Below are 23,983 nucleotides of genomic sequence, written 5' to 3'. Positions count from 1 at the left end.
AGCACTTTTTCTGATTCCCCAGGCAGATTTGAGTGGTTCTTAGTACGTCCTGTGTGAAATTCCAAAAGAGCACTTTTCTTCTGGTATTATATTTGTGTTATATCTGTCTGTTTATAGATTAGCTTCCTTATTACAATGGAAGCTCCTTATGGACAGGATACATGTTCATTTTAATCGATGTATCTTTACCTTGAGTAGTGCACCTGGCATGTAACTGGCTCTCATCAGATATTTACTGAACAAATAAGTACATCCAAAGAAGTAACATTTTATCTTACAGAGCTTTTTTTTATAAATGGACACTTAAAAAGAATTTCAATTACAGTTGACATTCAATATTCTTTTATATTAGTTTCAGGTGTACAGCATAGTGTTCAGACATTTACATAAATTACAAAATGATTGCCCACCCCCACCCCCATAAGTCTAGTACCCACCTGGCACTATACGTAATTATTATAATATTTTTGACTATATTCCCTATGTTGTACTTTACATCCCCATGACTATTTCAGAACTACCAATTTGTACTTCTTAATGCCTTCACCTTTTTCACCCCTCCCCCCATCCTCCTTCCATCCAGCAGCCATCAGTTTGTTCTCCGTATCTATGAGTGTTTCTGTTTTGTTTATTTTCTTTAGATTCCACATATAGGTGAGATCATGTGGTATTTGCCTTTCTTAACTTACAGAGCTTTTTAATGAAAGTCAAATGAAAGTGTATGTGAAAGCAGTTTCAAATATAAAAGGGTTTCATCAAAATGTAACATTTTTATTATATTTCTGAGTATTATAACCCTAACCAGAGGCTAAGGTTTAACTGCAGCTTGACATGGCAGAACTGTCATTTAGCTGCAGAGAGAGGGATGGGAGCCGAATTAAGTTAAAACACCACAAAGCTTGCTGTTCTTACCAAAATGTATCCACTTTTTTTTTGAAAAAAGTTTATTATTGGATTGTTGCAAGCCTTTGGTTAATTTCTGGAGTTCTGAAAAAGTAGGATTTAACAGTTTTTGCTAATGTTCTTTTTGCTTTTATGGAGGAGTGTTATTTTTGGCCATCCTTAGTCTGCTATGCCAGAAGTGCTTCCCCTCACACTGAAATTTTAACATTACAAATTTTTTGCAAATTTGGGGAAATGCACAGAAGTATTTTTATAAATTATATTCTCTTTTCCTGGAGAGGAATGGTTATCAAGCTAAGTAAAAAGCACACCAGAAAATTTACCAGTAGCTTTTAGTTACAGAATATCCTTCTGATAACAGTGCACTATTGGGCAGTTTCTTTTCAGCCAACATGATGGTTTAATCTCCACTCTGTCATAGAATTAGGGTGATTGTGATGGTTTTCCCAGGAAAAATAAACAAACATTGTACACAAATTCATATTGCATGAACTATTTGCATCTATATTTAAATTTAATGTTCACCTGAAAATTTAAAAAGTTTATTTCAAACTCAGGACTAAATTTTCCTACACATTAGTAGTATATAGCAAATTTAATAAGGAGGACCTCGTCATGCTTTGGCTCTCAACTTTATTATCTTTTGATTTTTCTGAACCAAAGTGTTCCTGGCATAGAGAGTAACTTGTATAAGAAGATGATTAAAATTTCTCAAGCCATATATTTGCTCAAGTCTCAGCATTTTTGTGTGGTGGTTTCTTTAATCACTGTGTAGGATCCTAAGTTTACAAATCATTATTTTTCACAATAAATGTATAAATGAATTAAATCTCTAAATTCATTTGTTTTCATTGTCTTTTTCTGTCATTCCCTTTAGTTTTTTACTGTACCTCATCTGTTACTTAATAGATACTTTATTTTGCTTACATTACATTTGTACTACTTAAGGGGTTTATTTATTCTCATTGATAGGAGGTACACTCCATGAAATCCAGAAACTCGCAAACAACTTTCATAGTATAATTCCTGTGAAATCTGGCCGTAAAGACCTGGAAGTCCTTGACCTTTCTGCACCATTCCTTATACAAGGAAAAACACATCACTATGGGTATGTTTTCAATTCTGGGGTTCTTTGGAATTAAAAATTGTTTAAGAGTAATTTTTACTTTTATTGTCTTATCCTACTTATTACTATTAGATTGGTGCAATAGTAATTGCAGTTTAAAACGTTAAAAATAATTGCAAAACTACAATTACTTTTGCACCAACCTAATATATAGTCTGTGGATGCTTATTAACTGCCAGTTTATATATAATAGATTTTTTTGTATATATTTATTCTTTCGATAGCACATATATTGAGGATCTACCCTAGGCTAGGTATAAGGCTATCCTAGAGGCCAATTATCATTTATTTTCTTTCACAAGGATTTAGATACTCTTTACAGAGAAAGGTTCATAGCTGCATTCTAATAAAAGTTAAGTGGTTGAATTCCAGAATTTCTGTGCCACAAAGTTACAAATTAGTTGTCACTAAGTAATTGGAAGATAGCAGAATACATTAGGAGCTAGAAACAGGTTTTTAGGTTTGGAAGGAGGCAGCGGAGATAAAATCTCCTTTGCTTCTCGGCTTGATGAAACAATCACCCTGAAAATACTCTGTTTTGAGAAACCTTGGATTATAGAATACATCTTGTACCATCCTTCTCCCTTTTGCATTTCTGTTTGTAGCAATTATTACTCATTGTTATACTCGTAATACATAAATCTTGATTTCAATTGAAAATCACATACTGCAGTGATGATCTCTCTCTGATTGTGACCGCTGAGGTCTTTGGTAGGCAGGTGGAGATTGTCCTGGGTTCTGTTCCATATACAAAATACATATCATAGAACTTCAACTGTAAGTTGGAACTAGTGTCACTGAGTTAAATCCCTTATTTATAGCTATTTTTACTCTAATCTGCCCAGTGCCTATAATTGTATCTCTCATTGGGCTCATGACCTCAGAATCAACTTTATCAAGGTTTATAATTAGTTCAAAACTAAAACTATCAAACTCTACTTGTTTCTTTTTAATAAGTCACTACCATGACCCTTCTGTCTTTTATGTGCCCATCCTCACTCGTTCTTTCTTTCCTCTCCGTCTTCTCTGTTGCCCTCCTAGCATCAGTCACCTTGGCCAGTCTAGAACCAGGAAAGCAAATAATTAGTTAGAAGCTTTGGAATATCCTTCACTTACTAGAAGGCTAAAATAAAGTTCTGTATGACTCTCAACTTTTCCCCGATTTTCATCATAAACTAAAAAATTCTGCTAACGTTCCATATTTTAAGACTTTCTTTAGATTTTTCCATTACTTTCATTGTCATCAGCAAAAGGTAACATCTTTTTATTGACTTTTCCCTTTATTTTTAATTATGAAAAATAATTTTAACTACAGAACAATATCAAAAATTACATCATGAACAGTTATATATCCTCCACTTAGATTCAACAAATGTTAACATGCTAACATATTTTTCAAGTCTTTGTTTTTTAAAAATAAAGTTGTACAGAACAGAAGAAACACCATACCAGTCCCTTCTTTCCCTTCCTTCTCAGAAGTAACTACTTTTCCAAACTTGGAGTCAGCTCTTCTCATCACTGTTTTTATGCTCTTAGAATAATATATGTGTGAACTTTTAAGGAGTATAAGTGTATTATTTTGTGCTTTTAAAATTTATGTAAACTGTTTCATAGTATGCCTTTTCATTTTGCAACTTGCCTTTTTCCTTCACATAGTATTATTTTCAAGCTTTAGCCATATTTATTCATGTAGGTTAGTAATTATTTTAATGTTTATATAGAATTTTTATTTCATATAAAATATATTATGGTTTATTAATCCATTTTCCTATTAATGGATATGTTATTTTCATTTATTACATTTACAGGCAGTGCTAAATGAAGTCCTTTTATATATTTTCTTACGTATTTCCTTTGTCATAATGTAAGTTCACTAGATCATGCCCAGTATTTATTTTTAATGATGTGATATGTGATGGTGTGGCATGATATGGTATAAAATGGAATAAATCAAAATGGTTAACAGAGACCTTTTTACTTAGTAATGGTTAGTATTGTTTCCTAAACTTTTGTTTCAATTGTGTGTATGTTATATTCTGGGTCATGATATAAAATAAATTTCTTACTGTGAGTTCTTGCCAGAAAATTTGAAAGTTACTACTGTAAGGCGTTTATAATTAGTGGTATGCATATTTTCTGCTTTGTTGGAAAATACCAAATTGTTCTTCCAATGATTGTAACATTTTATGGTCCCATCAACAGTGTGTGCGAATTTCACTTTCCCTCAAGTTTTCTGACACTTAGTGCAGTTTTGTTAGACTGATGAGCATCAGAGGGTATCCATGGCGTTTTTATTCGCATTTCCTAGATAACTAGTGCGTTTAAACAGCCCTCATGTTTATTGGCTATTCAGGTTTTCTATTCTATGAGTTTAATATTCATACCCTTTTACCTGTTTTTCTATTATCTGATCTCTGTTTTGGTGCTTGTGTGTTTAACTGATTGTAAGAATTATTTCTAAGTGAGAGATACTATTTTGTCAGTTACATGTGTATAATACTGTTAACCTCTCCTTCAGTTTTTATTACTATTTTGCTTAGATTTTTCATCAATCTTCTATTGAATTGAGTTATAAAAATGATTATAATTTTCTCTTCTCCTCTTTTTTTACCTTTGGAAGTAATGAATTCTCTATTTAATTTCTATTGTTACCCTTAATTTTTAATTTGTATACTTAATTTCTAATTTGTATACTTGCTTTATCAATGTGTAAATTAATATTGCCTTTTTTAATAGTTACGCTCTATTTTTCCCCAGATTGCACATGAAAAGGAGTCTGTATGAACCTTTTGAATATTGATTTGTATAGTATTTGTATTCAAGTATATATTTATCATCGCCTAAACATTATGCTGTATTAATAAAAAAATCACTTGTACTTAAAATGTTTGTATATAAATAAAACAAAGTACCTATGCTAAATAATGTATAATTTTAGTATATGTGTAGTTTTAAATAGATTTATATTATGAAGAATAACTATAGTATTAGGAATCATAAACTATAGACCTCTAAGTATGTGCTTGCTGAATATATTACTCCAAATGTTGCTAGCGCTGACATTTCTAATCAGAATAATTTTCTTGTATTGGTTCTATTTAATTAAGACCTTGGCTATTATATATTGTTCACAGAGCCACAAAATGAAAGTCCTTAGAGATTGTCTGTTTAAACTTTTTCATCTTACCAAATAAAATCAGCCAAATTAATTAATAATCTGGATTTAGAACCTTTCTCTTATTCTCAGTTTAATGTTGTTTATTCTGAACCATACTATCTTTTTTATTGTTTCTATTGTAAAAAGCTTATTTTTTGTACTATGCACATTACAATATAGGAAGTGAGTACTTTTGTTTAATAATTTACTTTTTTATATTTTAACTGTATATTTGAACAGCAAAAATCAGCTATAATATTGAATGATTTCCAATAATAAATTATAATAAATTATTAATAAACATTTTGTCTTTTATTAATTTCAGATGTAAACGGTGTTCTAGTTTGCGACCAATACAGAATCTAAATTCCGTGGTTGATAAAACATCATGGATTCCTTCTTCTGTGGCCGAAGGTTGGCTAAATTTCTGTCTTCCATTTTTAACTGTCTTTGAATAAGGTGATCTCACTGATTATATTTCAGTATTTGAAGATATAGTAAAACCATATCAAAGCAACAGCTGAGCTAAAGTTTAATTTTTCTTAAGCAAAACCATTCACAGTGATTGTAATAAAAGTATAAGATAAATGTTTAAAATATTGGGAAATTTATTTTCAAGTGTCTGCTAGTATCTTTTATTCATTACTCACATTTTAATATTCAGTAATTTGCTTTAGTATTAATCATTAATCATAAATACAACTTCTCAAAAATCTTTCCAATTCATAGTATCTTTGGATTTAAACAAATTTTAAAGATAGGTATTACAACTTTTCACTCAATACAAGAGTTTAGCTGGAACAATAAGAATCTTTTTAAATCATGTTCTCAACTCTGGTCGTTCATCCTACGCTTAAAACTCAGTGACAGGGGGTTCTTTATATTGCAAGGCAACCTATCCCCTTCATTTTTAGGCAGTTCTTAATAGTAAGGCAAAATGTACCATAATTTTAATATGGGCCACATTCTATCTACTAGAATTAGAGTAAATCTGTTCCCTCTCTATAAGATGGACTGACTCTGTGCATTTGAAGGTATCTGTTGAGCCTTCCTTGAGTATTTCTCCAAGCAGGCATCTCACATTCCTTGGTACTTTCCCACATTTTTTACTATTTTATTTCTCTTCCTTAGTAAACATTCCACTTTGCCAGTGCTCTTCTCAAAGCTTGGCATTCAAAGCTGGAAATAGAGCTGCAGATGTTGGCCAATTCAGAATATAAAGAAAACCTTTATTTCCCTAAAATTGGACACTTGTTTCTACTAGCCTGAAAGTTGCATTAAGGAATAACGTCATCTCGTTCAACATTGATGAGATGCCTTAAGTGCTTAACTCTTATTTATATTAATTAGCCTATGGTAAAATTGGTTGTTACGTCATTTCGCCGCAGTTCCAAGAACCTGTTGATATCTCTAAGTAAGGACTTACTACGTAGATATTTATTTGTTTGGTTTTGTTTTCCTTCTCCTTTAATCCAGCTATGATACTGCTATCTCGTCTTTTGTTTGTGATCCAGTGAAATTCCAGGTTACTTTCACATGAGCATTTTGCAATCCTGCCTGCTCTCCCTATCCTGTTCTTAATCCAGGTGTGTTTGTTTGTCTGTGTAGTCCCTCAGAGTAGGTTTTAACGTTCATATTTCTTGGTTTTAGCTCACAGTTTAAACCGATTGAGACCTCTTGACTCCTAAAACTCAGTCCCTCTGTGTTAATAATTTCTGTCATGTCTGTGTGCCCTTATTTATTCTTCTTACTTGCTCTCTGAATTCAGTCTATTTAAATAATGATTCCACAAATGAAAGACAATATTCCATCTTATAAACATGTTAAAAGTCTTCCATTTCCAAACATAAAGTAAGACGATCATTTTAACCTCTACATTTTCATATGATTTAATTTAGTATCTCATTTTCTTCCTTTTTCCTCATCTTCAATTATGGAATCCCAGATTCTGACATTTTTGTCCATTCAACCAAATGGTATCTCTTAAAAAATGTGATGATCTCTATGCTTATAATGCAAAAGGAAGATACGTGTTACATAATCATAAATAATGAACTGCATGCTATTTTTTTAGAACATTCTGGTATTTTAATTTTGTCTTTGATAAGGCTAACATGCAATGAATTGTATTTCATGAATCAGTTTTTATGTTTTCTATCGAGATCAACTCATTTTAAAGATACATTATTATTTAATCAAAAAAGATACAATTGTTCATAAGCCATTGCTCCTATATAGGTATTGTGTAATGTTCCAAAATGGACCTGCTAAAATGAGCTTAATATATTGATATTAGAGAACAAAAAGGCATAAGTTCTTTTCTCTCTTGAATTATTTTAGTAAACAAAATTAACAGGTACATACTATTCTAAAACAATTTTCGATTACAAGGAATAGAGAGTTCATATGATTTGTTTGGTCTTTTTTTTCCTTCACTAGTATTGGGTATTGTACCCCTCCAACATGTATTTGTGATGACATTTACTCTTGACGATGGAACAGGAGTATTAGACACTTATCTCATGGATTCTGTAAGTAACAGATGTAGTGAAGATTTTTCTAACTAAAAAGAATACTTTTTTGGTTTTTAATATATTCATGCCTACTTTATTACTGAGAAGACTTAAAGCAACTTAGAAAAATGACATACGAGCACATAAATCTTAAATTGTCTATGTGTTTATCTCTTGATTTGACACTGTAAATCTTAATATCCAAACATTGAAAAATTAAGGAGTAGGAATTGGAGGAAAGAGTCCTTCTCTATACCATACAGAAGTTGTATTCCAGGAGCACAGACAGAGGTATGGCCAAACGTTCTAGGCATTATCTGTCAGCATTTCACTAGGCTTGTTAAGCCTCCACAGTTCTTATTAGAGGGTGCAAAATTACTTTGATAGGGAGTTACACTGGATGAAGCCAGGGAGTGTCTACAAGACCATCTTCATTTCTGACATTTCCAAATTTGGGGGTTCCCAAGACCCCCCTCTCTTCTGGCACCAGTCACAAGTGCAAAAGTCCCCAAGACCACCCTGAGTTTTGATAATTCATTAGAAAGACTTACAGAATTGACTAAAAGCTATTATGCTCAATGTTACAATTTATTACAGCTAAAGGATACAGATTAAAATCATTCAAGGGAAGAAAGAAGGGCATAGGGCAGAGTCCAGGAAACTCTCAAATATGAAACGTTCATTTGTCCTTTTTCTGTGGATTAGAAGGCATTGTTACTTTCTTAGCAACAATGTTTAACAGTACACATGGAGTATTGCCCACCAGGGAAGCTCAACTGAGTTTCAGTGCCCAGAGTTTTTACTGAAACTCCATCATGTGTGTAGTCATGGTTGACAATACGTGCAACTGATCTCAGTCTTCATCCCCTCCAGAGGTCAGACTAATACTACATGACACAAACACTTCACCCTAAAATCACATTGTTAGACAATCCAGTGTGACCCAGCATCCTCAGGCAAACATGGACAATGCCACCAGGCATGATATTCCAAGGGCTTAGAGATTACCTCCCCGAGGCTAAGGGCAAAAGCTGGGAAGGTTAAATATTTTACTACACACATTGGAAAAGAATCCCAGGTAAGGTTGAGAGGAGAATTTTTCTCCTGCCTAAATAATTCACTTATCCATTTATTAAAACTATTTGATGAATACTTTCTATGTGCCAGGCCCTGTTCTTTGGAATAGGGATCTCAGTGAGCAAAGCAAGCCAAATCCCATCCTCAAGTTTATAATCTAGTAGCCGAGAGAGAAAAATAAATATGTACTGTATGTTATACTCTTAAACTTAACACACATTGTAGGCACTCAAAGTACATAATCAAGAGTATCGTAAGCCTTGCTGTTTTCTGATCATTATTTTTATTAAAGTCAAAGCAATTTAACTTGATTTTTTATATATACATATAAAAGCTATTTTTAGATTAAAGTAGTAAGTCAGATTGTAGGATTCAGACTAGCACTCTATGAATTCTAAAATTTTGATAAAAGTGACAGTCTAGATTATTTTAGATAGTATTGAAATACTTTTATAGTAGAACTTTAATAAAAGATTAAGATCATTCATTTCCTTTTTCGTCTATAATATTTTTAAGGGTGAATTCTTCCATATTGCGGCATCAGAAATCCTAAACAGTGATGACCTTCAGCAAAGTATGGATATGATCATGGATATGTTATGCCCTCCAGGAACAAAAATTGGTAGGCAGTATTTAAACAATCCCATTCATTCTTTTTCTTAAAGTATCACCTGGCATATATCTAACCTGTGGACTGTTAGAGGTATGAAAACTTTGAAATGTGAATCCAAATAAGTTACTAAGCAGTGATTGATGACTGCATAATTTACCTTTTGGTGGAGACAGTGGCAGGGATAAAATGGGTATGAATTATAATTCCTGAAATGAAAAGACTTCAAATATTTTGCACTATAATAAAGGGGAGGCAGTTTTGATCACAAACACATTTGATACTATGTTTATGCATACAAACATTTTAGTTAAAATCATATTAATGGATGAAATTTTGACAAACATTTCCTATAACAAACTCCATTTGGCCACTTTAATACATTGATGAATTTTCTACTCAATATTAACTAGTTTCAGATTTTGCAAGTTTTTATTTTACTAATTATTTTTATCAGCTTTGGTTGTTTTCTATATAACATTTGATTCATCAACCAGATCATCAGGTCAAATTGTACCCACTGCCACCGAGTTTCCTTTTTGTGGCCATTATTGCTATTTATGTTGAAACTTGCAGATGTAAATCATATGAAGACAGTTTAACTCTTTAACAATTTTTTCATCAGTAACAAATTTTACCAGCTGCAGATTTAACTGTTAACAGTTTAATTTTTATAGGTTATTTTTAATCAGGCTTTATTTTCCCCTGATCAATTTTTGCATTTGGTAACAATTCCAAAAAGATACTTTTTATACTGTAACAAAGTTTAACGTATACCTTTATTTGATGTCAGTTTTAATTTTGACTGTTGGATTCTTTTGGATAGATTTCTGGAAATAAAACTTCCATATCAAAAAGCACAGGCCTGGTAGACTTCTGAGACATAACTCAAAATTGCCTTTCAAGAAGATTTGACCTATTTATATTATAGTTCTACCAACTGTGTAGGAGAGTGCCTGTCTTCTTGACCTTTGCCGATATTGAGGACTAGATACATGTCTTTCACACTCGAACTTGAATCATTGTGAAACTTTTCTAGATGTTGTAAATAGCTTCACTGTGGTTATAACCAAAGCGTGGAAATAGCATCTGTGGCCACTAACTTTGCCTTGACTCGGTACTTGGTACCCGATGGTAGTTTCAGCTTGACAAATGTAAGGGCTTCAGCTGGATCTCTAACTTCAGGATTAGTTTCTTTGCAGTCAACCAAGAGAAAAACAAACAATAAAACAGGGAGGTCATTAGGCAATTAGCCGGGGGGAAAAGAGAAATAAAAATTGGGAATGATGAGATAGCTTACTACCTTCGCTGTCAACATTCTGAAAATCCCACATTTAATTACTTTTTCCTGTTCTTAGGAAAAAATGTAAATTGGTTGGAATTGCTGCAAAACAATAACATGAATCCAATATGTAATTTGTAAGAGTAGATAAAGTAAAATTTGGTAAATGTATTTATTTGCTTTTCAAGTTAAATGTTAATTTTTCTAGCTAGGCATTATGCTTAGATACCTAAGAGTTATTTGTTTAGTTTTAATGGGTAAGTAACATTTTCTTTTGGATTTATAGATGCATACCCATGGTTGGAATGCTTCATCAAGTCGTATAATGTCACAAATGGAACGGAACAGAAAATTTGCTATCAGATTTTTGACACCACAGTTGCAGATGATCTTACCTAATATTGACGTTCAGCTTACTATAATGTAAAATATTGTAATTTTCTAAAACATTGCTATTTTCTATGAGATTGCTATAAAACGTGTAAAAGATTTAGCTCAGTAGTTTATTTTCTGTTTTAGCCACAAATTTTTTATTTAACAAATGGACATTGTGTTATCTTAATGCCTTCTTGTAAGTTAAAAATGTTCCTGTTGCTCAAATATCGAGTATGATAGCTGCTAAGGATATAAAAGAAAGAGGACATTGAATAAATAAGGCCTTGTTTTCGTTTACTTTTTGTGGTCCCTTCAGAGAAGCTGTTTTGTTACCCTGCACTGACGATCACTTTTCCTGTTGGTTTCCCATGTATCAGCCACTGATTTCTCTGCCGTCCACCATCTCTGGTTGAGCTTCCTTTCCTGCCCAGATTTTTATATCAGCCATGTTGATCATTCTAGCCTGGGCATGGGATCAGGAGATGTCCTTACCTTAAATCTCTCAGCTTTGACTGAGTGTATGCTATGTAGTAGCTGATGGTTTTGTTTTGTTTTGTGTTTATACAAAGGGATCTGCTTAAACAAGTACTCGTCAGAGAAATGCTTTTCTGAGTGAGCTACACTGTACTTAAAAGAGTGGTTTACTTTAAGTGGAAGTGGCGGAATTGCTTTCTTTGAGTGCTGATATTGACCAATGTAGGCTAAATCCTTTCTTTCAGACCAGAATTATGTGTTTTGATTGCTTATTTCTCTACATGATATTAGAAGTTATTCCATTTCACCTCAGCTTAATAAAGTGGTCAGATGTTAGTGACTTACTTATATTACCCTTTTCAAAATAGTCTTATGTGAAATGTATTTCAGGTTGAACAGTGAGTTGTTAACTCGGGTGTATAGTCTACTTTTTATCTGACAGTATGTCTAATTTAAAATCATGAATATTCAGTTTTATACAAAGCCTTCTGTATATCTCTACGTGGATTTATGTATGTTATTTGCTAAAGAGAGAGAATTACAGATCTGTCTAGTTCAGTATTGAATCAATGTACACATATCAACTGTTTCATTTGTTTGCCCTATTTGAGCCGAGACATGATTTGTGGCAAAGAATCAAAGCAGGTATGTCAAGATAGCAGGTAGTGAGGACTGTCTATACACCAGGTACTATGCTAAGCACTTTACATGCAGTTGAGTCTCACAACAACCCATTTTCCTGGTAAGAAAACCAAGGCTTGATTGATTAGCTGACTTGACTAAGTTCACACAGTTATTAAATGTTAGTCGGTACTTGAAATTAGAACAAAAGCTAGCATGGGCATTTCTGTGAGTCCTGCCGTAAATAGCTGAAGTAACACTGGAAATAGGAGGAGTCACTGTTATGTTTTCTTACACTAACCAAAGGCTTGTAACACCTTACTGGCAAGAAGGATTGACTATCTAATTTCCTGCACTCATCATAACTGTAAATTCTAGTTTCTGAGTATGTTAGCACATCTCCAGACCTAACTACCCATCTCCCCATCTCCGATTTATCAGCTTGTTTGAGACCATGAAAGAGACTGATGCTGCTGTTGGCGGGATTTAAACTCTTGTTTCAAAACATATTCAAGGAAAAAATATAAGAACTCTAAAACTGAACAGATGTGTTTCAGTCTCGATGTTGTGCTGGGGTGCGAGGGGGAGAGAGACATCTCCTCATCCTTCAGGAAGTGCCCAGGTGAGAAGAGTAAGGGACAGAAGGTGCCACAGGCTCAGTGTCAGACTGCTCCATCTCCAAGTTAGTAATAAAACTCTTCCTGTGAATCCTCGTGACGATAGTCTATTTCTCTTTCGTTTCCGTTTTCAATAAAGCCCCACGTTGTCATCATTTGTTGTTGTTGTTCTTAATTAAATTTGTTGGTATGACAATGGTTAGTTACATAGGTGTCAGTCACAAAGTTACATAGGTGTCAGGGGTACAATTCTGTAAGATATCATCTGTATATCACATTGTGCGCTCACCACCCAGAGTCAGTTCTTCTGTCACCATGTATTGGATCCCCTTTACCCTCATCTACCAGGCCTTCACCCCTTACCCTCTGGTAACCACTAAACTATTGTCGGTGTCTATGAGTTTTTATTTGTCTTGTTCACTTGCTCCTTTCAGTTTTATGTCCCGCATATGAGTTAAATCATATGGTTCTCAACTTCTTCTGTCTGACTTATTTCGCTTAGCATGATAATCTCAAGATCCATCCATGTTGTCACAATTGGCAGTATTTCATCTTTTATTCTGGTTTAGTAATATTCCATAGTGTATATGTACCACATTTTTATCCAATCATTTATCGAAGGGCACTGGTTGATTCCATGACTTGGCCACCGTGAACAGTGCTATAATGAACATAGGGGTACATACGTCTTTATGGATAAATGTTTTCGTATTTTGGGGATAGATACCCAGAAGAGGGATTGCTGGGTCATATGATGATTCTATTCTTAATATTTTGAGGAAACTCCATACTATTTTCCATAGCTGCTGCACTAATCTGCATTCCCACCATCAGTTTACATTTGTTTTGTTTTGTAACTTTTCAGTTTCGAGCAAGAAGAGTTCCATTAACACGTAGCTTATCCACTGCTGATGTATGTGCCTTGCGCTGCTCAGGAACCCAGAGTATTAGGAGAATTCCGTTTCTGGAGCAACAACTAGATAGTAGTTTATTGTGTGCAGCTTTGAGCCCTGCCCGCTTAATTGTCCACGTGAATACTGGTAGAGTCTTCCTGTCAGATTTAAAATTCCATAAATCTGAGAATGTGTGTGTATAGCCTCGTGCTCAATTCCCAATGTCTGCAGCATCCATTGTTTTCCACACTACGGGGTTGTTCTGTGGCCCCTGCACTCATCCGTGTGAGGAAGGGAGTGCATGTGCTAGAAAATCTGAGGCAGTCAATTGTTCTTTCTGTGGACATGATAATGAGAAACGCACTGCCTGCAGGCTCTTCCTGTGGCCACTCAGTATATATACTGCTTTATCATAGGAAACTATACATGCCCCACTGCCGTGCACCACTCCCGTTTTTGTAACTCCTGGTCATGTTATACATTGCTGTTCGTGGAATTGAGAAAGCTGAATCCATCTGTATCCACCTGAGAAAGCGATCGCTGTGGAGTAGGGCACAGACCGCCCCGTTTTTGCATCACTGTAGATCCTGTGTTTTAATTACTTGTGGGTCACAGGAATGGGCCTGAATCCTTTCCCTACTCACTTCCCTGCTGACTGTGCCATTCTGTTTCCGGAGTCAAAGCACGAGCTGGTCACTATTTGTGACTCAATCCAGGCGATTCTCTTCTACACTTTCTGAAAGCCTTCCTTGGTATCTGGGAGGAAAGCTGGGTTCTTCTGATTATGTCAGTGTTTTGAATTTGACTGTGCATTTCATCAAGTTTTATCTTTATCCAGAATTTTTTTTTAATCAAGTAACATGCACTTAGAATTGGAAACAACATAAAAGTATGTAACATTGAATTCCTGTTCTAACTAGCACCCCAGAGGAAACCACTTTTAACAATTTGGTGTATAATTTTCCAGACTGTTTTCACACGTGTATAAGTGTGTATGTATACAGAGAGTGCCCCAAAAACTAAACACATTTTAAGAAAGGAAAACTGTGTTAAAATTGTAATAATATATACCATTAACTAAAGATGAATACAAGTCATGTTTGACTTCTGCAATTACAAGCGGGTCTCAAAGTGGTTACCATCAGAGTCCAGACACTTCTGATTGTGCAAACTACTGCTTGAGCAACGTTGACCAAAGTGTCCAGTTGTATACATTTTTTGGCACCTGGTACATACATATGTGTGTGTGTGTATGTGTGTGTGTATACGTTTTTTGAAAAATAGCATTGTGCTATAAGTATATTTCTGTAACTTGCTTTTGTCACTATAGAATAGACTGTTTTATGTCAGTACACATAGAGCAAGGAAACTTGTTTGTAACTACTCAACATAAGTAAATTTTTTATGGGAAATTCTCTGATTATTTCACTTTCTATTTTTGTAGTGGTTTTTGGCTATTTTAAGTGTTCTATTATTGTGCCAAATTTGAAATTTTACATTTTTGTAAGAATATATTCATGTTATCTCTTGTTGACTCTTACTACTTCATAGTTATTCATAGTATTGCTTTTATTATTATTTTAGTCTGTATTTTACCTGGTGTTATTTTCACTTTAAATAAATCTAGAGCCACTGGGACCTGGTTTCACAATATCTCCTGGAGGTTTTCAGGTGATCAGTATTTTGAAAGCCTGTCCACACGTCCTAATACAGATTAGGATTCTGCCATGACCTAGTTACCTTGAAATATTCTCTCATACTTTAAAGAACTCGTTGTGAAAAGAATTATGTTAATGTAAGAAAGGAAAACGCCTCCTGTAATACTTTTCGTTATAAAATTCAGGTTCTGTGACGGCGATAATGTCACAGTAAAATTATAGAACATCATTTTAGGGAAAATAAAATATATCTTCTTTTGCAGGCACCTCAGGATCTCTGGATAGTGTCAAAGCCTCCTACCCACTCCAGGAAAAAGGAGGACTAGTCAGCTAATAGCATCTAGGCAGAGTGACCTAACTTCTCTTTCCCTGGTACTTGGAAGTAGTATTGGGACTCACTAAGCAGAAACCCACCAGTGTGCTCAGGTATGTGGGATCATATCTTTTGGCAGTCAGGAAATGAATCAGTAGCACTATGTATTATTTTTCCCTGCAGTATTGTCATTGAAGCTGTTAGGAAATTTGAGATCACTTATGGTTTCAAAGTGGTGATCACCTTACATGGAGATGAATGTCCCTTCCATTCAGGACTGCATTCGATGGGTTGAGAAGTGTCAGGCATCAATTACATGATAAAGATAATGCATTGATGTATATGGAAGCTCCTGTTCAGATGTGCCAGTTGCTGAAACATGGATAGTTCAGACTCCTGAGCTATTGTTAGACGACGACAAGATTTTAATGAATTTCCATTTTTTTCCCATTGAAATCTAGCTCATAAAGTCACATTAGTATTGTGTGTGGGTGTGTATGTGTGTGTGTGTAGGTGTGTGTGTATGTCTTGCTTTTACTCCTTTGAGTTCACTTTGCAGGGTACTTACTATATAATGTAATTTATTTAACAAACTAGTTCCCAACTGCCAAAGAAAGAGATTTTCAACTTGTGTGAAAAGTTGCTTTTATTTCATCTATTCACAGTATTTTGAAGATTGGGAGCATGCATTTATTGAAGACCTTAATCTACTTATCATCTATTCATAAAATATTCCATCAAATATTGTTGCAGTTTCTAAATGAGTACCTTTTTGTATACAGTCCTGAAGCTCTGGTATATACCTTCTTTTTTGTTCTGTACCTTTAGAATGACTTTTCCCTTTGAAATATGAATTCCCAGGTAAGTGCCAGTTTGTCATGACATATAACTCTACTCCTCAGATTTTTGTCCTCCATTGGATGACTTTGAAAGACTCCATTGGAGTCTTTCTAGAATTTAAAATCCCTCGGCTAGACTAGCAACCTCCTAAATTACTTTTTGTCCCGAGCTTGTGTAATAGTTAATTCAAAAGGTAACACATTTTTAAAAATGAGAATTACTAACTTCTGGAGTCAGATGAAAACAGAGCTTGCAGGAGACAGGCATGGTTGTAGATTTTTTTTGTATTGGATAGGAAACCCTTTGTACTTAATCCCCATTAGCTAAAACTCGAGAACGATAGACTTGTTCTTAAATTTTTGAATCGTTGACAAATGTTTGTGTACAATGATCAAAGCTTAAATAGAAGTTAAAATGAAGAATACCGAGTACTAAATAGGTGTTTAAAAAAGTCTGTTCACACTTCATTTATCATTCATACAGTGTCTGTCCAAAAAGGATTTGACATGGTTTATAGTAAAAACCAAAAACAAACATGAGACACAACCTTTAGAAATAAGGCAAAAAGACAGGAGCTAAATAAAGAGAATACTGTTAAAACAATTCTAAATCCTTAACCTGTGGGATGCTAAGGTTTTGAACAAAAGCTTATTATATGTGAAAATGCAACAGATTAAATTGCTCTTATTAAATAACAAAAGTTACTTCATGTATGAAGTTGGTGCAAAAGTAATTGTGGCATAAAAGGTTAAAAATCATTGTAAAAACTGCAATTACTTTTGCACCAACTTAATATGTTATTAGGTACAAACCTTTTATTTATTAATATTAGAAACAACAGTGAATTTTTATATTAAGCATACTAACCAACAATGATTTTTAAGATTAATAGTTCTTTTAAAATGCAGAAATTTGATCCAAATGGTAAACGGTAATATCTGAAGATGGAAGGAACAGAGCAGGGGGCAATTTCCATTGGCTGTCTACCTTTGGCTCTCATTTGAGGTACTTTTTTGTTTGGGTTTTATTATTAATGATTAAAGTGTTTCAATATCTCTGTGTATTCAAGAATTATTAGAAGCCTTAATGAATTAACACAGGAGAAAATTAAAAAATTAATTCCCTTCTGATATAAATATCACTGAGAAAATGAGCTCTCCTTGCCTTTTCCTTTTCTCCTATAGGTAATGAAATAAAAGAATTGTCTTCCAGTCAGTGTTTCATGTCAGGAAGAACATGGGTTTTAATGAATCACAGTCATTTGGAAGATGTGCAATCCAGTACTCACCTTCAGCGCTCCAGAAGGCGTTACTTTATCATCAGTAAAACCAGCTTCACAGTGGTGCCCGAGGGGGAATTTGCTAGGAGAGGATTCTATCAACACTGGATTTACTAAACTCTAAATGCTCTGACATCAGATCTCATCATCCTTGATTCTTTTCTTTCATTCACAGCCCCTTTGAGAAATCATCTTGACTCACTCTTTAAATACATCCAGAATTTGACGACTTCTTGCCACTTCCTCTACTACCATGCTGGCAGGGCCACCATCTCCTGCCTGGACAACAGCCTTCCCACTGGCCTTCCTGCATCCACAGTTCCCCCACATGGCATATCCTCTATACAGCAACCAGGCTCACCTGTGAAAATGTCAGGCAGATACTGTCATTTTCTAATATATTCTAATGTCACACCGAGTGAAGTTATCATGGCCTTCACCACCCAGTGCGATCCATTTTCTTCCTGCTTTTCTGACATCTAGTATTATCTTCTCCTGTCTCACTCGCCAAACACTGGTGTCCGTGTTTCTGTCAGCATGCCAGGCAAACGTTCTCTTCCTGGACTTTGTACTTGCTGATGTTACTTTAGTGTGAACATTGTTGAGCTGCTCCAGGTCCCTTGGCTCACTCCCTCATGTCCTCTATACAGAAGCGACCTTATCGGAAAGCTCCCCCACCCCCGGCTGTAAAGAAGGCCAGTGGACCCCACCACGCTCCAACCCCGCCCCTGACATATCTTTCTCCCTTGCACTTACCCATCTGACATGTATTGATTTGCTCATACTGTTTTATTTCCCCAACAGAGTCTGAGCTTAGAGGCAGGGATTTGGTTTGTTCATTGCTGTTTACCCAGTTCCCAGAAGTCCCTGGCATATAAGAGGTGCTCTAGTAATATTCCTAGAATGCGTAAAATGTTCGAGAGTCTAGCCTGGAAATCAGAGAATACTAGACTTTCTTAGCACTTCAAGTGATTTTAGAGCATCTAAAGTACTATCAGCACTTAAAGTGATTTCCGGCTCCTAGAAATTTGCATTAAAAATAAAACCTAGATAATTTTGATGCAGATTGAGCAAAGATTTGTGGGGCGGGGAGGCTCAGTAATTTGCATTTTTAATCTCGCCAGGTCATTCCTTTCAGGTAAAAGATTCCGATGCATTGTTTTAGATATTGTTCAGAGTATGGGGTCTGTATCCGCTTGCTTTATGACTTGTGCCTGCCTGGCCCTGAAAGCATTTGAGTTGTAGCATTTTGCTCCCCAATCTGAAACAGTCAGTAATTCTTAACCCTGGCTTTATATGATGGTCACCTGAGGAGGGAGTTTTGAAAGCATTGGGTCTCGGGGCATCGTGGCGGGCTGTTGCTCAGGAATGCATGGATTCAACCTGTCTGCACGCCAGATGCATTTGGCCTCAGGCGGGTTGGTTGGCCTCTCTCGAAAACAGAATAGTATTAATAATACTGCCAACCTCAGAAAACCATGGAGGGGTGGGTTACATGAAATAATCTATGTAAAACCTTCAGCGTCTGGCACATAGGAAACCCTCTTAAAGGGTTACGTACTAGTATGCTTTGGTGACAAAAATGAATTTTAATGCTACTCACTGTAAAAGAAGAGTTGAAATTTATCCTTCCACTTTACCAATTCCTTAACACCCAAGAAAGCCCTGCTGCACTGGTGACAAAGAGAAACAGGTACCCAGTGACACTCCGGGTCATTTCAGGCCCAGTCAAGGGAGGCTGTCACCACAGTGGGAATGGGGTGGAGTGAATATCACGGGACCAGCTGACCAAAGAATCCTCTCCTTACATGGCTATCTCTGATAGTTTTATTAATTCAAATCTCATGTTCTCAATATTTCATTCTTGTGAAAAATACCAAGCAACAAAGAAACTCAAGATAAACAGCAATCATGTGGCAGTAGGGCTGATATTTATTTTAAAATAGGGAATAGCTCAACTAAGTGACAACAGGAGGAATCTGAAAATAGCACAGTGTGCAAGCCCTGAGAAAGAAAATATTATGTCTGATTTAAAAAAACAAAACAACACAACTCACAATGGTGGAAAGGAAGGAAAAATCATGTAAATTCTAGAGACTTTTTTGCAACAGAGTCTGGAAATGTTTCTTCAGTTTTTTCATTTGAACCCCTTAAGACTAAAACACAAAGCGATGGGTTTCCCAATGCTTTTATCACTCCAGAGTGCTTGTATTTAATAAGTCATTCACAAGCCATAAGCTGTTTTTCAGAGTCATCAAGAAAGTTCCTTCTTAATATTTGGTAGGATCTAATTTTGGAATGGGCTTATTATATGACTCCATGTACCTGTCTCTTCTTATAGTAGAGATTTAAACAAAGAATAATGATGTAATGCACGACTAGTGTTGAGTCCCTATGGTTTTAGTTAAATCTAAATGCAAATCAAACTGCATTTTTTATGCCAGGATACTTGGTGAGATATTTTAATGCTTATTTTATAGTTCCACAGACCATAACTGACACCTATGTGAAAGCACTGAATTTCCAAAATTGAATGTGTAAAATTACTTTCTACTCTAAGATCACAAAAAGGGCATGTGCCATGTATCATAGTTGTCCTGCCCCAGAAAATGAGATTTGGTTCTTACAGAGAAGACACACATTAGGTAAACTTGACTGAAACCTGGCTTCCGTGAATTCCTGTCTCTACGACACAACACTTGGTTATCCTAAGACAGTGACAAAACAGACGTTTCAGAATCAGACCACAGCTGAAGGATCATGGCAGAGGGGGTGAAAACACACGGCATTCAGTAACTGCCCTTATAAGTAAATCCAACAATGGAAACATTTGTAACAGGATTTCCCCAGATCCACTCTACATCAGTGTTCTCTTGGAAAGCTAGAATCCACTCCATGCTTGCCTTAATTATTGGCTGTCTGCCAAAGGAACACCTAGGGAGAGGTTGAACCTCTTGGAAGAGCTTCACTTCTTTCCTTAGGCCTTCTTCATGCCATGCAAATAAATCTGGAGAAAAGGCAACACTTTATGTTGTTAGGAATATCTTAAAAAGTAGTCCAAAATCTTAACTGACATGTTGCTGAAAATAGAGAACTGCAGGGTTTCCAAGTACAAAAGTCAGAGGGCCACACTGCACAACTGCAGGGGTCTCCCCTCACACAGGCTGCAGCGGGGTGGCCCCAGCCTGGGGGAAGTTTGGGAATGGAGGCAGAACTAGAAGGTGAGGTCGCTTACCCCACCTCTCACCCCTGGGGTCAGAAAACTGGAGGTGCAGTCCCAGCCTTCTCACAGTCTAACCCCATTGAGGATGTGTGTGTCTGCATTTATTCAGCAAGCAGATTTCATGAGCACTGTGAGAACTGGGAGTGCAGCAGTAAACAAGACAGTCCCTTCCCTCAAAATCACGTGCATGCCAAAAATGACAGGCAGAACCAGTCCGAATGCTCACTGTTTGCGATTTTTTGAACCTGTCCAGAATCCTGTGAGGATCATGTATCAACTCATAGTCATATGAAAGCATAAACACATTTTTGTAACTTGACTCACTTTATTTTCTGCATAGATGAAGAGAAACCCTAGCAGAATATTAATAAAAGTGCTTTTCGTAAGCAGCTTGAGAAAAGTAGTCCCCTTAAGTGAAGATAGCACTTAGGACAATCTTCACAACATGTTACTCCTCTCTGGGATAAGGCAGGAACTAATTATAAAGAGCACACTGTTTTCTGAGATTTCCGTTTTGCAACTAAGAGAGGTATTCTTTAAAAATGTAGTCAAGTTGTCTCCAGAGAGAACTGGGACAAAAATGGAAGAACCCTACTGTATTATTCATGCTTTGGCTATTCAGAATTTGTATGAAATCTCTTAATCTAACATCTGAATAAACTAGGACACCGTATAGTCTGTCATTTTTAATTATGCTAAAAATACTCATTTAAAGATGTCAGATAGTATAAGTATCAATTTATAGTCATCATTGGAAAAACTTGATTCCACTAGGTTTCTAGATATACTGCATAGATCAAAATCTTTTCTGCAGTACTCAGAGCTTTCTATTTCACTCAGAGCAGATGTAGTTTGTGTGCTTTGGGTGTGTATTCCTCCATCAGAAGTTCATTTGAAATTGCTTTTCAAAAGAAAAATGGGATGTATCGGGCTTGTGAATACTAAAGAAACTTAGTGCACGTTTCCAGACATGTGCTTTAGACTTCAAAGTGTAAAATGTTGCCTTAGTATCAGGGAGTCCTGAGTAAGAGGGAGAATGTCAGAACACTAACTAGTTTTGTAGGTAGCCATTATACAACTTTCTTTAGAAAGCAAATTCTTTTGACCTCAATAAATCTGAGTAAAAGTATCAGAAGTAAAGTTCTATGAGCTCCAAACCAAATCGTCCCTGTTGTTATCCTATTTGATAGAACTAATAGGCTAAAAAACATTGTGTCTTATTGGAACGCCAATATTTGTTTAAAAGTTAAAAACTGTGATTGAATTTAGATCGCTTTAGAAACCTTTGATACCATAGTTTCAGTCTCTTCATCAGTTTGTTAGGCAATGAATTTTACTGAATGGTTTACATGGTTCATTGAGGAGAGTCTTTTGTTCATGCATGTAACATATATGTATGATTATCTGCTATGGAACAATAATAGTTCATAAGGCACAATGATTATCAAGAACAAATTGGACAACTCTGTATGTGTGAAATTCTGAATAAGGATGGGAATATCTGGTAGGCCTGGGATGTTCTTGTGACTGAGAAAAGTCAGCCAAACTGAAATGTCTTATTGTTTCTGGCATTAATTTATTATGTGATCTACCACAAATGAATTACCTCCTCGGGCTGCATTTTTTTTCAAATTCAAGTGCAAATATATTTGCCATCTTTTGAAGCACTATTAACTACTTGTAGTGAACTTTTATAAAAATTAAAGAAGCTTTGGTAAAGTTCATCAGGACATATGCCTGCTATAAATTTAGTGCAAAGCATTTTCATTAAGGTCACCAGAAAACTCTTCTCAAGATTTCAGAAATCTTCATTTTCTGATCTCAAATGCAGATACATTTGGCCTTTAAATTTCTTCCACAATTTAAGTAAAAATAACAAGGATTATTCACAATTATGCCCTAAATACCAGCTATTGCTTTTATCCTAAAATATCACAAAACAGTAAAATAAGTATTTTATAAAGGTGTACCTTTGTATACGAACAAAAATTGTGTTGAGAAGTTGGTTTGTCAAAGAAACTAAAACTCATAGACATAGACAATAGTTTAGTGGTTACCAGAGGGTAAGAGGAGGTGGGGGGTGGAAGATGAGGGTAAGGGGGATCAAATATATGGTGATGGAAGGAGAACTGACTCTGGGTGGTGAACACACAATGGGATTTATAGATGATGTATCACAGAATTGTACACCTGAAACCTGCGTACTTTACTAACTTTACTAATCATTGTCACCCCAATAAGCTTAAAAAAAAGTTGGTTTGTTTAATATTGATTTTATTACAAATAAGCAGAGGCAGACATAGCCTGACTTCATAGTTATCCATTGGCTTTTCATTCATTTTCAATCCTATTTTTAAAAAACATAATTGACTTAGAACATTACGTAAGTGTAAGGTTGATTTGATACATTAGTATACTGCAAATGGTTACCGCCACAGCTCTAGCTCCATCACATCAAATAATTACTCTCTATAGTTCTCATGGTGCATAATAGTTGATGAGACATCTCTCCACTCTCTTAATGTATTTATTTTGAAGCTCTGGTTATCTCCAGTACACCATTCTCTTCTTTCTTGACCTTTTCTTAGAAATGAGAGATTATTTGATTAACATGAATCCAAGGGCCAGCCCGGTGGCTCAGGCGGTTAGAGCTCCATGCTCCTAACTCTGAAGGCTGCCTGTTCAATTCCCACATGGGCCAGTGAGCTCCCAACCACAAAGTTGTCAGTTCGATTCCTCGAGTCCCCCAAGGGATGGTGGGCAGCGCCCCCTGCAACTAAGATTGAACACAGCACCTTGAGCTGAGCTGCGCTGAGCTCCCGGATGACTCAGTTGGTTGGAGCGCGTCCTGTCAACCAAGAGGTTGCCAGTTCTACTCCCGCAAGGGATGGTGGGCTGCACGCCCTGCAACTAGCAACGGCAAGTGGACCCTGGAGCTAAGCTGCGCCCCCCACAACTAAGACTGAAAGGACAACAACTTGAAGCTGAACAGCACCCTTCACAACTAAGATTGAAAGAACAG

At 35.6% G+C, this 23,983-nt stretch overlaps 1 protein-coding gene across 14 annotated transcripts in view; it reads left to right on the top strand.

Annotated features, from left to right (window-relative positions):
* Nucleotides 1-21,632, top strand: part of POT1 (protection of telomeres 1) — an 81,710-nt gene extending 60,078 nt beyond the window's left edge. For 10 of the 14 annotated variants that reach the window (XM_081038350.1, XM_081038345.1, XM_081038349.1 and 7 more), the window contains 5 exons: nt 1,876-2,011; nt 5,512-5,600; nt 7,626-7,717; nt 9,293-9,398; nt 10,955-12,681. In XM_081038350.1, the coding sequence (XP_080894476.1) occupies nt 1,876-2,011; nt 5,512-5,600; nt 7,626-7,717; nt 9,293-9,398; nt 10,955-11,067 (536 nt within the window). In that variant the 3' untranslated portion in view covers nt 11,068-12,681. Of the gene's footprint in view, nt 1-1,875; nt 2,012-5,511; nt 5,601-6,662; nt 6,773-7,625; nt 7,718-9,292; nt 9,399-10,954; nt 12,682-15,569; nt 15,733-16,284; nt 17,465-17,643 lie in introns of those variants that run through there. The other 4 variants (XR_013992577.1, XR_013992578.1, XR_013992579.1 and 1 more) reach the window with 3 other exon arrangements.
* The last annotated feature ends 2,351 nt before the right edge of the window (nt 21,633-23,983 follow it).

Source organism: Rhinolophus hipposideros (genome assembly GCF_964194185.1).
Source record: "Rhinolophus hipposideros genome assembly, chromosome: 25".
Lineage (NCBI taxonomy): Eukaryota > Metazoa > Chordata > Mammalia > Chiroptera > Rhinolophidae > Rhinolophus > Rhinolophus hipposideros.
Note: the sequence above shows the minus strand (reverse complement) of the source record. Positions and strands in the feature narration are given on the sequence as shown.